Source organism: Scyliorhinus canicula, chromosome 20, assembly GCF_902713615.1.
Source record: "Scyliorhinus canicula chromosome 20, sScyCan1.1, whole genome shotgun sequence".
Classification (NCBI taxonomy): Eukaryota; Metazoa; Chordata; class Chondrichthyes; order Carcharhiniformes; family Scyliorhinidae; genus Scyliorhinus; species Scyliorhinus canicula.
In genome coordinates, this window is record NC_052165.1 from 74018079 (window position 1) to 74035187 (window position 17109).

A 17109-nucleotide genomic window follows, 5' to 3' on the forward strand; every position below is an offset into this window, starting at 1 on the left:
ATCTTTGGACTGTGGGAGGAAACCGGAGCACCCGGAGGAAACCCACGCACACACGGGGAGGACGTGCAGACTCCACACAGACAGTGACCCAGCCGGGAATCGAACCTGGGACCCTGGAGCTGTGAAGCATTTATGCTAACCACCATGCTACCGTGAGGCCCCAAAGGACTGAGAAAATCAGGTTGGTATTGGATCCTAAGAAATGGAATTGTGGAATGTCTAAGAGATGGTTTTTTGGAGCAGCTTGTGACAGAGCCTACTACAGAACAGTCAATTCTGGATTTGGCGATGTGTAATGAGGCAGACTTGATTAGGGAACTTAAGATGAAGGAACCCTTGGGGATCAGTGACCACAATATGATAGAATTTACCCTGCAGTTTGTGAGGGAGAAGCTGGAATCAGATGTAACAGTATTACAATTAAAAAAGGGTAACTACGAAGACATGAGGGAGGAGCTGGCCAGAGTTGATTGGAAAAGGAGCCGAGCAGGGAAGACAGTGGAACAGCAATGGCAGGAGTTTTTGGGGGTTATTAGGGAGGCACAACAGAAATTTATCCCAAGGAGGAGGAAACATGCTAAGGGGCGGGAAAGGCATCCGTGGCCGACGAGGGATGTCAAGGACAGCATAAAAGCTAAAGAAAAAGCATACAAAGTGGCAAGGATTAGTGGGAAACCAGCGGATTGGGAAGCCTTTAAAAGCGAGCAGAGGACAACTAAAAAGCAATAAGGGGGGAGAAGATGAAGTATGAGTGCAAGCTAGCTAGTAATATAAAGGAAGATAGGAAGAGATTTTTTCAATATATAAAAGGTAAGAGACAGGCAATAATAGACATTGGACCACTAGAAAATGTGGCTGGAGAAGTAATAATAGGAAACAAAGAAACTGCAGACGAACTGGATAGTTACTTTGCATCAGTCTTCACGGTGGAAGACACCAGTGGGATGCCAGAGCTCCAGGAGAACCAGGGGGCAGAGGTCAGTGCAGTGACCATTACTAAGGAGAAGGTTCTGGGGAAACTGAAAGGTCTGAAGGTGAATAAGTCACCTGGACCGGATGGACTACACTCCAGGGTCCTAAAAGAGATAGCTGAGGACCTTGTGGAGGCATTAGTGATGATCTTTCAGGAATCACTGGAGGCAGGAAGGGTCCCAGAGGACTGGAAGGTGACTAATGTAACACTACGCTTTAAGAAGGGAGGGAGGCAGAAGATGGGAAATTATAGGCCGGTTAGCCTGACTTCGGTCATTGGTAAGATTTTAGAGTCTGTTACTAAAGATGAGATCGCAAAGCACTTGGAAGTGCATGGTAAAATAGGACTGAGTCAGCACAGCTTTGTCAAAGGGAGGTTGTGTCTGACAAATCTGTTAGAGTTCTTTGAGGAGGTAACAAGGAAGTTAGACAAAGCAGAACTAGAGGACGCGATTTATTTAGATTTCCAGAAGGCCTTTGGCAAGGTGCCGCATAGGAGATTGTTAAATAAGTTAAGAGTTCATGTTGTTCAGGGTAAGATCTTGACATGGATAGAGCATTGGCTGACTGGCAGAAGGCAAAGACTGGGGATAAAGGAGTCTTTTTCAGGATGGCAGCCGGTGACGAGTCGTGTGCCTCAGGGGTCTGTGCTGGGACCATAACTTTTTACAATATACATTAATGATCTGGAAGAAGGAACTGAAGGCACTGTTGCTAGGTTTGCAGATGATATAAAGATCTGTAGAGGGCCAGGTAGTATTGAGGAAGCAAGGGGGCTGTAGAAGGATTTGGAAAAGCTAAGAGAGTGGGCAATGACGTGGCAAATACAATGTGGAAAAGTGTGAGGTTATAAACTTTGGAAGGAGGAATTTAGGCATAAACTATTTTCAGAAGCACAAAGAGACTTGGGAGTCCTTGTTCACGATTCTCTTGAGGTTAATCTGCAGGTTCAGTCGGCAGTTAAGAAGGCAAATGCAATGTTAGCATTCATGTCAAGAGGGCTAGAATACAAGACCAGGGATGTATTTCTGAGGCTGTATAAGGCTCTGGTCAGACCCCATTTGGAGCATTGTGAGCAGTTTTGGGCCCCGTATTTAAGGAAGGATGTGCTGGCCTTGGAAAGGGTCCAGAGGAGGTTCACAAGAATGATCCCTGGAATGAAGAACTTGTCATAGAATATAAGGAACGTTTGAGGACTCTGGGTCTGTACTCGTTGGAGTTCAGAAGTATGCGAGGGGATCTTATTGAAACTTACAAGATACTTTTCCACATTGTATTTGCCACGATGGGGCCTCACGGTAGCATGGTGGTTAGCATCAATGCTTCACAGCTCCAGGGTCCCAGGTTCGATTCCCGGCTGGGTCACTGTCTGTGTGGAGTCTGCACGTCCTCCCCGTGTGTGCGTGGGTTTCCTCCGGGTGATCCGGTTTCCTCCCACAGTCCAAAAGATGTGCGGGTTAGGTGGATTGGCCATGCTAAATTGCCCGTAGTGTAAGGTTAATGGGGGGATTGTTGGGTTACGGGTATGTGGGTTTAAGTGGGGTGATCATTGTTCGGCACAACATCGAGGGCCGAAGGGCCTGTTCTGTGCTGTACTGTTCTATGTTCTATGTACTGCGAGGCCTGGATATAGTGGACATGGAGAGGATCTTTCCACTTGTAGGAAAAACTAGAACCAGAGGACACCATCTCAGACTAAAGGGACGATCCTTTAAAACAGAGATGAGGAGGAATTTCTTCAGCCAGAGGGTGGTGAATCTGTGGAACTCTTTACTGCAGAAGGCTGTGGAGGCCAATTCACTGAGTGACTTTAACACAGAGATAGATAGGTTCTTGATTAATAAGGGGATCAGGGGTTATGTGGAGAAAGCAGGAGAATGGGGATGAGAAAATATCAGCCATGATTGAATGGCGGAGCAGACTCGATGGGCCAAGTGGCCGAATTCTGCTCCTATGTCTTATGGTCTTATGGTCTAAACTCCAGCTGCCATTCATCGGCCTACTGGCCCAATTAATCAACATCCTGTTGCAATCTTATATAACCTTATTCACTATCCACTATGCCATCAATCTTGGTGACATCTGCAAATTTTCTAACCATGCCTCCTATATTCTCATCCAAATCACTAATATATATATATATATATATATATATAACAAATAACAGTGGACCCAGCACCGATCCCTGAGGCACACCTGATGAACTGAGGCAAGGACAATATTATAGAGGTGAAAGTAGGACACCTTGGCGTTGGAGAGGTTATGTGTCTGAGGGTCAAATCAGATGCTGGGAATGCTAACACTCTGGTACAGCCTCGGGTGTGGATAATAGTCACTTGGAAAAGGGATTTGGGAACAGTACCTGAGCAAATAATCGATGTAATTGAGAGGAGAGGAAGATAGGGTCAGAAAAAGAAAAGGATTCACATTCGTTTTCATCTGAAGCTTGACACCATTCAGAATGTCAGCGCTCAATATCATCATCAATCTTCTAATAAGTAAGCAGCATTTGCAATCTACAAGCATCCTCAACATGTGGAATATGGAGATTCATTATCTCCTACTGAAGCCGCACATTTACATTGTGATACAGCAGCTAATGAGAAAGACAGTGAGTAACTGGATGCCATGAAAACCTGCAGACTATCTATTCCCAATCACTGTTTCCTTATCCAATTAACGAGAAGCTCTTCACTAAATTACACTTTTCATGCAAGACCATCTCTGACTCCTTTGTAAATGCTTCTCACTTTGCCCGTAGTTAATTATTTAGTTGTAATGAAAAAGTTTCGCAGAGCTTGTCTTTCATATGGATTGAAATATGAGGAGAGGTGAAAGAATGCATTCTTCTATGAAGGCAGTGGTGGCAGTCTGTCCTCTCCTAAACTGATGGTGGTCAACTCTGTGTTACATATAGGCAGGTGTGACTCGGGAGCCCCACTCTGGCATAGCAGTCTCTCTGCTGCCGTTGCTGCAGAGGACAGCAGTACAGAAGCTATTAACAAAGCTATTAGTGAGAGGCAGCATGGTTTTGTGAAGGGGAGGTCCTGTCTCACTATCTTGATAGAGTTTTTCGAGGAGGTCACAAAGATGATTGATGCAGGTAGGGCAGTGGATGTTGTCTATATGGACTTCAGTTAGGCCTTTGACAAGGTCCCTCATGGCAGACTGGTACAAAAGGTGAAGTCACACGGGACCCGTACCAGCCTCCCCAAACAGGCACCAGAATGTGGCGACTAGGGGCTTTTCACAGTAACTTCATTGAAGCCTACTCGTGACAATAAGCAATTTTCATTTTTTTCATATGAGGTGAGCTGGCAAGATGGATCCAGAACTGGCTCAGTCATAGAAGCAGAGAGTAGCAATGGAAGGGTGCTTTTCTGATTGGAGGGCTGTGGCTAGAGCTGTTCCGCTGGGATCTTTGCTGTTCGTAATATATATAAATGATTTGGAGGAAAATGTAACTGGTCGGATTAGTAAGCTGCGGACGACACAATGGTTGGTGGAATTGTGGATAGCGATGAGAACTGTCAGAAGATACAGCAGGATTTAGATCATTTGGAGACTTGGGCGGCGAGATGGCAGATGGAGTTTCATCTGGACAAATGTGAGGTAATGCATTTTGGAAGGTCTAATACAGGTAGGGAATAGACAGTGAATGGTAGAACCCTCAAGAGTACTGACAGTCGGGCAGCACGGTGGCACAGTGGTTAGCATTGCTGCCTACGGCGCTGAGGACCTAGGTTCGAATCCCGGCTCTGGGTCACTGTCCGTTTGGAGTTTGCACATTCTCCCCGTGTTTGCGTGGGTTTCACCCCCACAACCCAAAGATGTGCAGGGTAGGTGGATTGGCCACACTAAATTGCCCCTTAATTGGAAAAAATAATTGGGAACTCTAAATTTAAAAAAAAAAGAGTATTGACAGTCAGAGAGATCTTAGTGCACAGGTCCACAGGTCACTGAAAGGGGAAACACAGGTGGAAAAGGTAATCAAGAAGGCATACGGCATGCTTGCCTTCATTGGCCGGGGCACTGAGTATAAGAATTGGCAAGTCATGTTGCAGCTGTGTAGAACCTTAGTTAGGCCACACTTGGAGTATAGTGTGCAATTCTGGTTGCCACGCTACCAGAAGGATGTGGAGGCTTTAGAGAGGGTGCAGAAAGGATTTACCAGGATGTTGCCTGGTATGGAGGGCATTAGCTACAAGGAGAGATTGAATAAATTTGGTTTGTTCTCACTGGAACGACGGAGGTTGAGGGGTGACCTGATAGAGGTCTGCAAAATTATGAGGGGCACAGATAGTCAGAGACTTTTTCCCCAGAGTAGAGGGGTCAATTACTAGGGGGCAGAGGTTTAAGGTGCGAGGGGCCAGGTTTAGAGGAGATGTTCGAGGTAAGTCTTTTTACACAGAGGGTAGTGGGTCCCTGGAACTCACTGCCGGAGGAGGTGGTGGAAACAGGGACGATAGTGACGTTTAAGGGCATCTTGACAAACACATGAATAGGATGGGAATAGAGGGAAACGGACCCCGGAAGTGTAGAAGATTTTAGTTTAGACGGGCAGCATGGTAGGCACAGGCTTGGAGGGCCGAAGGGCCTGTTCCTGTGCTGTACGTTTCTTTGTTGTTTATTCTTTTTCACCTTCAATAACACAGCCTTTTAAAAAAATGACGTATTATACAAGTGGATTCAACCAAACATTTGGTGCCAACAGCCAAGAACTCTGTGCTTATAGAACATAGAACAGTACAGCACAGAACAGGCCCTCCGGCCTTCGATGTTGTGCCGAGCAATGATCACCCTACTCAAACCCACGTATCCACCCTATACCCGTAACCCAACAACCCCCCTTAACCTTACTTTTTAGGACACTACGGGCAATTTAGCATGGCCAATCCACCTAACCCGCACATCTTTGGACTGTGGGAGGAAACCGGAGCACCCGGAGGAAACCCACGCACACACGGGGAGGACGTGCAGACTCCGCACAAACAGTGACCCAGCCGGGAATCGAACCTGGGACCCTGGAGCTGTGAAGCATTTATGCTAACCACTATGCTACCGTGCTTCCGTTGGTAAAGGCAAGGTGCAGCTGATACTTACAGGCAATAGGTTTTGATCCTTGGCTTGTTCTCCCTCGATAACCTCCTCCTGCCTTACGATCCTTTGCCATCTTCGAACTGCCATCTTGCTTCACCTCACCACTGGTAGTTGTGCTTTCAGCTTTCTGGGCCTTGAGCTCTGGAATCCCTTCATCATAGAATTTACAGTGCAGAAGGAGGCCATTCGGCCCATCGAGTCTGCACCGGCTTCTGGAAAGAGCACCCTCCCCAAGGTCAACACCTCAACCCTATCCCCATAACCCAGGGGGGCTGTTTAGCTCACTGAGCTAAATCGCTGGCTTTGAAAGCAGACCAAGGCAGGCCAGCACGGTTCGATTCCCGTAACAGCCTCCCCGAACAGGCGCCGGAATGTGGCGGCTAGGGGCTTTTCACAGTAACTTCATTTGAAGCCTACTCGTGACAATAAGTGATTTTCATTTTCATTTCAGTAACCACACAACACTAAGGGCAATTTAGCATGGCCAATCCACCTAACCTGCACATCTTTGGACTGTGGGAGGAAACCGGAGCACCCGGAGGAAACCCACGCACACATGGGGAGGATGTGCAGACTCCGCACAGACAGTGACCCAAGCCAGAACCGAACCTGGGACCCTGGAGCTGTGAAGCAATTGTGCTATCCACAATCCTCCGTCTTCTTCTTTACATCTCCTTCTTTAAGATTCTGTTAAAATCTCGCAGTTACTGGGTTTTTGGTCAACTCCGCTAGGTACCTTTTTTTTTTAGTTCATTTGAAGCACCTTTGTGGTGATATGCATGCATCAATGTATATAGATGTCTATCAGCGCACAGTTATCGGTACGACCTCCGACCAGCAGGTGGCATTAAAGATCTCAACCGTGACACAACGTGACTCAACAGCCATCATCTGTATTACAGTTCCTTAGTTATCTTTCCACGTGTTTGTTAATAAATTATTTTTAAGAGTTAAACAAATGTTCTGTGTACATCGTTACAACGGTTATATGACAAAACACAACCTGGGGTCATTTTACTACATGAAGGATACTGTAAGAACATATTCTTTTTTATTTATTGTAGGCCTGCCTGTATTGCCCTTGTTCTGAGAGCAGTTACACATTGCTACACATCGCGTGTCGGCCAGACCAGGTAAGGACAACAGATTTCCTTCCCAGATGGATTTTTACAACAATCGTTTCATGGCTTGAGTTATAATTCTAGATTTTTATTGAATTCAAATTTCACCCTCTGCCGTAGTAGGATTCGAACCCAGGTTCCCAGAATCTCCAGCTTACTAGCCCAGTACCATTACCACGACCACCACTGTCTCCCTCTGCAATACAGCATCTCAGTCAGGACAGCAGTTTTAGCATGACCATTGGTCCCTGTGCAGGAGAGGAGAAATCAGCCAGGGCTCCTGCTGTGTAGTGACTTGAACTGCAAACTAAGTGTGCTGCAGGCACTGGATGAGGGCAGGTACAGGCCTGCCCAGCTACTGCCGCCGGCCATGGCTCAGTGGCAGCACTCTCGTCTCTGAACCAGGAGATTCTGGGTTCAAATCCCACTCCAGAGCCTGGAGTACAAAATCTAAGCTGACATCTCAGCTGGATCCTTTTAGAATGAGACATAAAACTGATGCCCTGTTAGCTCTGTCAAGCGGACATCGAAGCTCTGCCACTTTGGGGGAAGGAAAGCAGAGTTCTTTCCTCAGCATTCTAGTCAATATTTAAACATTAGCCAAAAGCAAAATGAATAGTTTGTTTAGTCATAATTTACCTCACTGCTGCTGGGGCGGGGGGGGGGGGGGGGGGGGGGGGGGGGGGGGGGGGGGGGCACCTTGCGGGCAGATGGGTTGTCGGGTTTCCCCAGTGACACTTCAACAAATACTTCAACGGCTGAGATGTCCTGAGGCTGTGAAAGGCGTTATACAAATGCGTGTCCTTTCTTTTAGACACCCGCGCTGTAACAGAGTGTCAACATCCTACTTGAAGAACAGATAAGTTGGAACCCCACCTTCAAACTTAATGGGAGCCAATCACTTCTGATCGAGTACAGAAATCTGGCATCAACATTTATATCCTGCTCCAAGATCAATTATTTCAGAATCAGTAGCACGGTGCACAGTCAAATGGGACTGACGACCTGAACATCAATCTTTAAACATTATCAACAATTTGTATTTGTTACAGCAACTTTAGCACAGAAAGCCAATGCACGACACTTCACAGAGAAGGAGATCAGGAACAGGTAAAACTGAATGGGGAGCCTACGGAAGAGCTATTAGGATGGTTGATCCAAAGTTTGGTCAAGTGGGCGGGCTTTAAGGAGGTCCTTGTAGGATGCAGAGGTAAAGAGGTTGATGGAGGGAATTCTTGAGCATGGGCTCAGCCGAGCAGGTGAAGGCCCGGCCACCAATGGTGGGTTGGGGGGATTTGAAGGTATTCGAAAGGGCCAAAATAAAAGGAACAAAGATAATCCATGGAGGGAACGCGGCCGAGGGTGGGGGGTGGAGCAGGGGGATGGAAGAGGCTATGAAGATGGAAATCTGAAAAGGCAGAAATGGTATGGAGTGGGGGGCAGAATCCAATGTAGGTCAATGAGGACATGAGTGCTGAGCAGGACTTGGTGAGGGGCAGGATGTCATTTTGGAAGAAGCAAAGTTTATAGAGGATGGAAAGGAATGGGAGACAGAATGAAGAATGGGCAGCGCAGTAGCACAGTGGGTAGCACAGTTGCTTCACAGCTCCAGGGTTCCAGGTTCGATTCCCGGCTTGGGTCAATGCCTGTGCGGAATCTGCACCTTCTCCCCGTCAGCGTGGGTTTTCTCTGGGTGCTCCGGTTTTCTCCCACTGTCCAAAAATATGCAGTTTAGGCGGATTGGCCATGCTAGATTGCCATTCAGTGTCCCAAAAAAAAGGTTAGTTCTTAGTGAGATTACGGGGATAGGGTGGAGGTGTGGGTGTAGGGTGAAGGTAAGGGCTTGGGTAGGGTGCTCGTTCCAAGGGCCGGTGCAGACCCGATGGGCCGAATGGCCTCCTTCTGCACTGTAAATTCTATGATTCTATGAACCCTGCTTTGTACATCGTCCATAAATCACGATGGTAAATTCAAAGTGGGAACAAAATGAATTGCAAACAACGAATGCTTTAAACATCCAGAATGTCACTTCTGTCAAGAGACAGTGCAATGACGTATCAAACCCAGGAAGTTGGGTCATGAACCTGAAAGATGACTTTATGACCCAGACATCTGCTTTTATATTCATAGTTGGAAAACAATCACTGGAATTATTTCAGGAAAAACATTTCCCTTTCCCCCTTTCAAGATTAAATTATTTTTTCTTCTCCGATTTCCTCGCCAAAGTGTATTTCCTTTATCACTTTCCACTTGCAGTTTCCACTAACAATTAAACTGCGGCAGCTGAACTGTCGGAAAACTGAGATGTTTTTATTCTGTACTGCCCAAGGCATCAGCAAATTGCACATTGGCCACAGAACTCAATGCATCTTAAATGCATGCAAAAGGTTTGTGCGCAGTGCAATGGAACTCATCTATTGTTCAAGTCAACTTCAACTATTTAGGCAATAACTTCAGTGGAAAGTACAGCCAAATCACAGGTGGCATGGTGGCACAGTGTTTGGGCTGCTACCTCACAGCGCCAGAGACCTGGGTTCACTTCCAGTCTTGGGTTACTGTCTGGGTCGAGTTTACACGTTCTCCCCGTGCCTGCATTGGTTTCCTCCGGGTGCTCCGTTTTCCTCCCACAGTCCAAAGATGTGCAGGTTAGGTGGAGCAGCCATGCTAAATTTCCCCTTAGTGTCCAAAAGGTATGATGTGGAGATGCCGGCGTTGGACTGGGATGAGCACAGTAAGAAGTCTTACAACACCAGGTTAAAGTCCAACAGGTTTGTTTCAAACACGAGCTTTCGGAGCGCAGCTCCTTCCTCAGGTGAATCTGAGGAAGGAGCTGTGCTCCGAAAGCTCGTGTTTGAAACAAACCTTTAACCTGGTGTTGTAAGACTTCTTACTGTGTCCAAAAGGTGAGGTGGGGTTACTGGGTTATGGGGATAGGGTGGGAGCGTGGGCCTAGGTAGGATGCTCTTTCCAAGGGCCGGTGGGCCGAATGGTCGCCTTCTGCACTGTAATTTCTATGATCCTCCCATAGTCCAAAGATGTGCAGGTTAGGTGGATTGTCCCTTAGTGTCCAAAGTTCAGATGGGGTTACAGGGTTACGGGGATATAGCGGGGGTGGGCCTAGTTAATGTGCTCTTTCAGAGGGTCGGCGCAGACTCGATGAGCCAAATGGCTTCCCGCCACACTATAGCGATTCTATGATGCTATGCAATGATTCTATAAATTAAAAAAATTATTTCAGAGAGCAGTTAGAAATGATACCAAATAATGTTCTCCCAGTAGCTTTGTGAGGAGCATGCTGAGGCCTGCATTCCTGGCTGAGCTTGGGAATCATGGTGGTTTTATTATTGAAGCAGTGACCCAGGAGGCCTGGCTAATAACCTGGGGTACACACCCTGCGATAATTATTTCAGAAGTCGAATTCAGTTCAAAAATAATCCAGCAAAAGTGACCAGAATAAAATGCAACTAATGCGGGGGTTTGTTTCCGGAGAAGAAACCCTACTCCGTTAAGGGGCAGCAGGGTAGCATGGTGGTTAGCATAAATGCTTCACAGCTCCAGGGTCCCAGGTTCGATTCCCGGCTGGATCACTGTCTGTGTGGAGTCTGCACGTCCTCCCCGTGTGCGTGGGTTTCCTCCGGGTGCTCCGGTTTCCTCCCACAGTCCAAAGATGTGCGGGTTAGGTGAATTGGCCATGCTAAATTGCCCGTAGTGTCCTAATAAAAGTAAGGTTAAGGGGGGGGGTTGTTGGGTTACGGGTATAGGGTGGATACGTGGGTTTGAGTAGGGTGATCATGGCTCGGCACAACATTGAGGGCCGAAGGGCCTGTTCTGTGCTGTACTGTTCTATGTTCTATGTTCTATGTTCCGTTCGCGATGCCCATTTGGCCCGTTTTCTATGACCCATTTGTAGTTTAATTAAGGATCGTATTTCGGTAACTTGCTTGATATCATAGAATTTGCAGTGCAGAAGGAGGCCATTCGGCCCATCGAGTCTGCACCGGCTCTTGGAAACAGCACCCTACCCAAGGTCAACACCTCCACCGTATCCCCATAACCCAGTAACCCCACCCAACACTAAGGGCGATTTTGGACACTAAGGGCAATTTAGCATGGCCAATCCACCTAACCTGCACATCTTTGGACTGTGGGAGGAAACCGGAGAACCCGGAGGAAACCCACGCACACACGGGGAGGGAGTGCAGACTCCACACAGACAGTGACCCAAGCTGGAATCGAACCTGGGACCCTGGAGCTGTGAAGCAATTGTGCTATCCACAAGGCTACCATGCTGCCCTTTTGAGTTTTGTGATGAGGTAATAGACAGGGTTGATGAGGCTGATGTGATGTTCATGGATTTCCAAAAGGAGTCGACAAAGGGTTCCGCATAATAGATTTATCAGTAAGGGTGGAGCCCGTGGAATAAAACGAACAGCGCAGTAGAGATACGAGGTTGGCCGAGTGCCAGGAAACAGAGCTGGTTTTTTTTCTGACTGGGGAAGGAAGGGGTGTCGAATTCCCCATCAGTCAATACAAAGGTCCCTGCTTTTCCCGAACCATATTCGTGGCTAAGACTAGCGTGCACAGGACACAATATCAAAAATATGCTCTTGTCGCAAAATGTGGATACATTGTGAACTATGAAGAGGATAAGTGATAAACCTAAAGATGACGGAATCAGCCGAGTGGAATGAGCAGATTAAATTTCATACAGAGCCGCCAAGTGAAGCGATACATTTTGGTAGAAACTGTAAAGTTCCTGGACTGTAGGAATGGTGACCATGGATGACAACTTGAACAGTTACTAAAAGATCTTTAGCAGCTCTCACACACTATGCCTGTAGCCACACTGGTGAGAACTCCCGTGCGTCCGACATGTCCATTCCCGTGTACTTATACACGGTAATTTGTACATGAGTACACATTCTAGTGAAACAGTGAGGAGAGGCGGCATCAATAAGAAATGCACTTCTAAAGAGGGTGCAGAGGGACTGGATTCAGGCACCGAAGGTGGCAGGGCAGGTTGAGGAAGTGGTTAACAAGGTATACAGGATCCTGAGCTTGATAAATAGAGGCAGAGGGCTCGATTCATCCATCAAAGTCCCTAGGCCGCACATTGCCCCGTTTTGTAAATTGGGGAACTCCGCTCGCCGGAACTCCCCAGTGTAATGGGAGATCAGGACGGCATTTTAAAATGGCGTCCAAATCTCAGAGGCCTGAACACACAATGGGAGGGTCCCCGACCACCCCACACCACCCACACGGGGCACGCCGGCTCGATCGCGCACGCACACAAAATGCCAGTCTGGCACCTTCGTAGTGCCAACCTTTCACCCTGACAGTGCAATCTGGCAGCTGGTAGCCACCTGGGCAACGTGACAGTGCCAGGCTGGCATCTAGGTGGCACAGCCAGAGTGGCCAGGTGGCACCAGCAGGCCAGGGCCCAAAGGTCATGCTGTAGGGGGCCCCCGATCTCCTGGGGAAACCGCACGAGTTGTTCCATCTGGTCCCCATTTGTGAGGAACAGTGCTGAACAGAGGTCTCGTCAGAGGTCTCCGAGGCCAAGGGGGTGAATCCCAAAGTTTCAGATACCTTGGAAATCTGCACATTAGAGTGAGACTAACTGTTTCGCTCCAATATGCAGATTTGCCAAAAAGTGATTCCGCCCATAATGGACGGGATTTACATCACAAAATGTCACCTAAACACGTTGGATCTCGCGAGGCATTGCGAGCCGGGTAGATCCGGCTTTTATCGGCCACGCTGCGTCACGGCGAGCTGCTTTTCAGGCACAGCATGGTCGTTGGATTTCGCCCTTAAGAGTGTAAAAACCAGTGAGTTGTGATAAAACACTGCTTCAGCCTGAACTGGAGTATCGTGTCCAGTTCTGGGCACTACACTTCAGCAAGGTGGTGAATGGAGAGAGGTGGCAGAAACAGTTGACAGCATTGGCTTCAAGAATTAGGGGACTTCAGTTCTGTGGATATTTGATCAGGCAAGGCTGTTGTCCTTTGAGGAGAGAAGGTCGAGAGGATATTTGGTGCGAGGTCTGGCCAGATTGGACAGGGAGAAACTTGTCCGTGTTGATGGAATATTTAAAATAGCTGGGAAAAGAATCAAAAACAACTTGAGATTTTAGGCAGCAACTGGTTAGGATCCAGAGTGCATTGCCCGAGAGGGCGGTGGAGGCAGATTCAATCATCTTTTGTCTGTAGTTTGTGACGCAGACTGCATTTGTATATCAAGTTACATAGAGATCTGTTCATGTGGGAATAGGGACTCAACTATTGCAAAACTCTACTTAACATGAATTGGGAGGTAGATCCGCTGGGATTTGGCTCATCGATATTTTACTGTAACTGTTGGTTTTGCCAGGAATACCCACATATTATGAATGAGAAAAAAAGAATCGACGGTACTGATGGCTACATTATTTCTCACATGAAAACAGCCCCTGTAAGAAATCCACAATCGAACAACATGTCAGAATGACATGGCCTGAGCATCTCCGGCCTTTTCGCACATACCTGTACAGACAGCAGGCAGTTCCAAGTCAACCGGACCATGCCGAGACCGAACACTGCAGTTGCCACATTTCGCATGTCCCACAGAGACTCCACCAGCGGGATACTCCCCACTTGCCAGTCGTAACAGAGGGTCATTGGTGCCAACAGCAGCCAGGCATTGAAGGTCAGCAGATAGGAGTATGTAAGAAATCTGCAGCACCAACAGAAAGAAAAAACTTGCATTTACCACAAAGCATCTCACAGCCAAGGAAGCATGTTTGACGGGCAGTCCGCAGCATAGAATCAAGATTACTCCAACAGCAATAAAAGTGATTTTGTTTAAAGGTTAAGTATTGGCCAGGACACCAAGAGGCTTTTTCAAAGGGTCGTCCAGATTTGAAATGCTGGCTCTGTTCTCTCTCCAATTGATGCTGTCGGATCTGCTGAGATCAGCCAGCAGTTTCTGTTTTTGTTACACCAGGCGACTCCTTGCTCCTCTTCTAAAATCATGCCAAGGGCCCTCATACATTCACCGGAGGGGGGTAGGCAGGGGCTTTGGTTGACATGTCTGTTTGTGCTGCATGTCATCCAAAAGACTGTACCTCTGACAATACAGCGCTCCCTCAGTACTGGACAGAGTGTCAGCCTGGATAATGTACTCAAGTCTTTGGAGTTGGCAGTTAACTAACAACCTTCCAACTCGGAGGGAGTTCAACTAAATTTTAAAAGAATAAATCAGATTTTAACAAAATAAATCAAGGCTGCACAGCAGCTTAGTGGTGGGGGGTGATGCAGAATGAAAGCTCTAAGGATTAGTCGCTGGCTGAGAGCTCACCTGAGGCAGGGGCACAGATACTACAGCCTCGGACATTAGAAATAGGAACACAAGTGGGCATTCAACCCATTTAAGATGATATAAAGAATGACCTTCTGAATTTACTGGCAAAGGGCAGCACGTTAGCATTGCGGATAGCACAATCGCTTCACAGCTCCAGGGTCCCAGGTTCGATTCTGGCTTGTGCCACTGTCTGTGCGGAGACTGCACATCCTCCCCGTGTGTGCGTGGGTTTCCTCCGGGTGCTCCGGTTTCCTCCCACAGTCCAAAGATGTGCAGGTTAGGTGGATTGGCCATGATAAATTGCCCTTAGTGTTCAAAATTGCCCTTAGTGTTGGGTGGGGTTACTGGGTTATGGGGATAGGGTGGAGGTGTTGACCTTGGGTAGGGTGCTCTTTCCAAGAGCCAGTGCAGACTCGATGGGCCGAATGGCCTCCTTCTGCACTGTAAATTCTATGATAATTCTATGAAATCACGAATTGAATTGTTAAAAAAAGACAAACGCCACATTCCAATGACTTGAAATAACAGGTAAAGATGGCGGCACATTTGCGTCACTGCACCTTAAACATTCCAAAGCAAATGAAATGGAAACAATCTGTCTGCAAAGCCTCATCAGGAACAACTGCCCTGATGGGAGTATGAATGGAGTCTATCTCCTATCCCACTAGCAAAGCATCCACACAATCATCTGATGACTCAACTGGGTGGAGACCAACCATTAGCAATCGCTTGGACACCGGAACTCTTGACTGTGAAAGGAATTGTCCCGGGTATCATGCCAGCCACCCACCTGCAATACACTATTCCATAACCATATTTGGATCACTGCAGTTGGCCAGACAGAGAGACAAACCAACCAATCCTCTGTGTGTTGAAGCCTCTGTTTTCTCTACTGGCCAACGGAAACAACTGAGATGCTGAAGACAAAAACAGAAAATGCTGGAGAATCTCAGAAGGTCCGACAGCAGCTGTGGATAAAGAACGGAACCAACGTTTCAACAGTGAAGAAGCTAGACCCCTGTGGGGGTCTTTCTCTCTTTCTCTCTATCCATACAACTTTGAAAGAACAGATAAATCATTGGTCAGCACCTTTAAGCAGAATCTTCGCCAAACCCAGAGGAACCGCCAAGTTCAACCTGAAGCCAGACAACTCACTGACCTTTGAGCCATATACCCTTAACACTGCAGCAGCTCACCAAGGCTCCTTTGACAGCATCCCCCAAACCATTAATCTCTATCACTTAGAAGGACAAGAGCAGCCGGCGCATTGGAGCACCACCACCTTCAAGTTCCCAATCCAAGCCACACACCAAACTGACATGGAACAATATCCCCGTTCCTCCCCTGTCACTGACCTACTCCACATGGACTGCACTGGTGTCAGAAAACAGTTCACCACCACCTTCTGGAGTCAAATTAGGGGTGAGCAGCAAAGGCTGGCCTTGCCAGAGCTGCTCACATTCTATGATCGAATTGTTTTAAATGTAGGCCTTTGATCACTCTGCATCGGACAGGCCTCTCATCCCAGTAATTATTCCAGTGAAATCTTCATTGCACTGCCTTAGAAGCAAATATATCCTTCCTTCAATAAGGAGACCAGAACTGCGCACACATCAGTGCGGCCTCACCAATCACCTGTATAATTCTAGTAAGACTTCTTTACTCTTATACACCAATCCCTTTGTAACAAAGGCTGACAGACTATGTGTGTTCCCAAATGCTTGCTTGCTAAGTTTGTGATTCATGTGCAAAGACACTCCGATCCCTCTCAACACTGACATTTCCTGATCTTTCGCTATTTGAAATATATTGTTTCTCTATTTTTCTTTCCAAAGTGGGTAACTTAACAGTTCTCCAAATTGCTCTCCATTTTCCTTATCCTTGCCACTTCACTTAGCCTGTCTATGTCCTATTGCTGCCTCCTTGTATCCTCCTCCCGACCCTCATTCTCAGTTAACCTGTATCATCAGGAATCTTGGACACACTCCTTTCGTTCTTATTACAGTAAACTCTTGGTTGGGTCAAATCCCAGGAGAACTACCTTGAAATTCAGGTTAGGCAGAGGTCTGTGATAGCCGAGGAGACCAATTTGCCAAAGGAACGCATCTCAATGTAACCCGGCCTTCAAACGTGAGATGGGCACGTTCTATTATTGGCTGCCTTGAACCACTCGAGCAGAACTACTTCGACATCAGGGTAGGCAATTCTTCTCATACTCCTGCTTGATGTAGAAGGTGCCTGTTAGTTGAACTGCTCCTTGACCGACAAGCCCAATGGCGGATTATCCCACTCTTTGGCGATGTCCGGCTTCCGCTTCGTGCTACGGTTTTCCACTTGCACCATCAGTTCCACACCCTCCCCAACGACAATACTTTTAACTTTCCCACGGGTCTCGCCATACCCGCACGTTTTGTATGTCACTTTGCAGCGAAATCTTGAAATGAAGTGATGGTCTAGCATTTCATATCTGAATGTGCTTAGATCAAACACTCCACTCCGAATCGTCAGCACTGTCCCACGGCAGAAGAGGCCAGCTTGCTTGTGCCTCTTTTGCGAGGGGTTCCGGCATTAATTG

The 17109-nt window shown here is 47.3% G+C and overlaps 1 protein-coding gene across 1 annotated transcript in view; it reads right to left on the reverse strand.

Annotated features, from left to right (window-relative positions):
• Positions 1 to 17109, reverse strand: part of tmtc1 (transmembrane O-mannosyltransferase targeting cadherins 1) — a 175121-nt gene that overhangs the window by 78641 nt on the left and 79371 nt on the right. The window contains exon 6 of the mRNA XM_038780874.1: positions 13718 to 13907. Coding sequence (XP_038636802.1) covers positions 13718 to 13907 — 190 coding nt within the window. The remainder of the gene's footprint in view (positions 1 to 13717; positions 13908 to 17109) is intronic.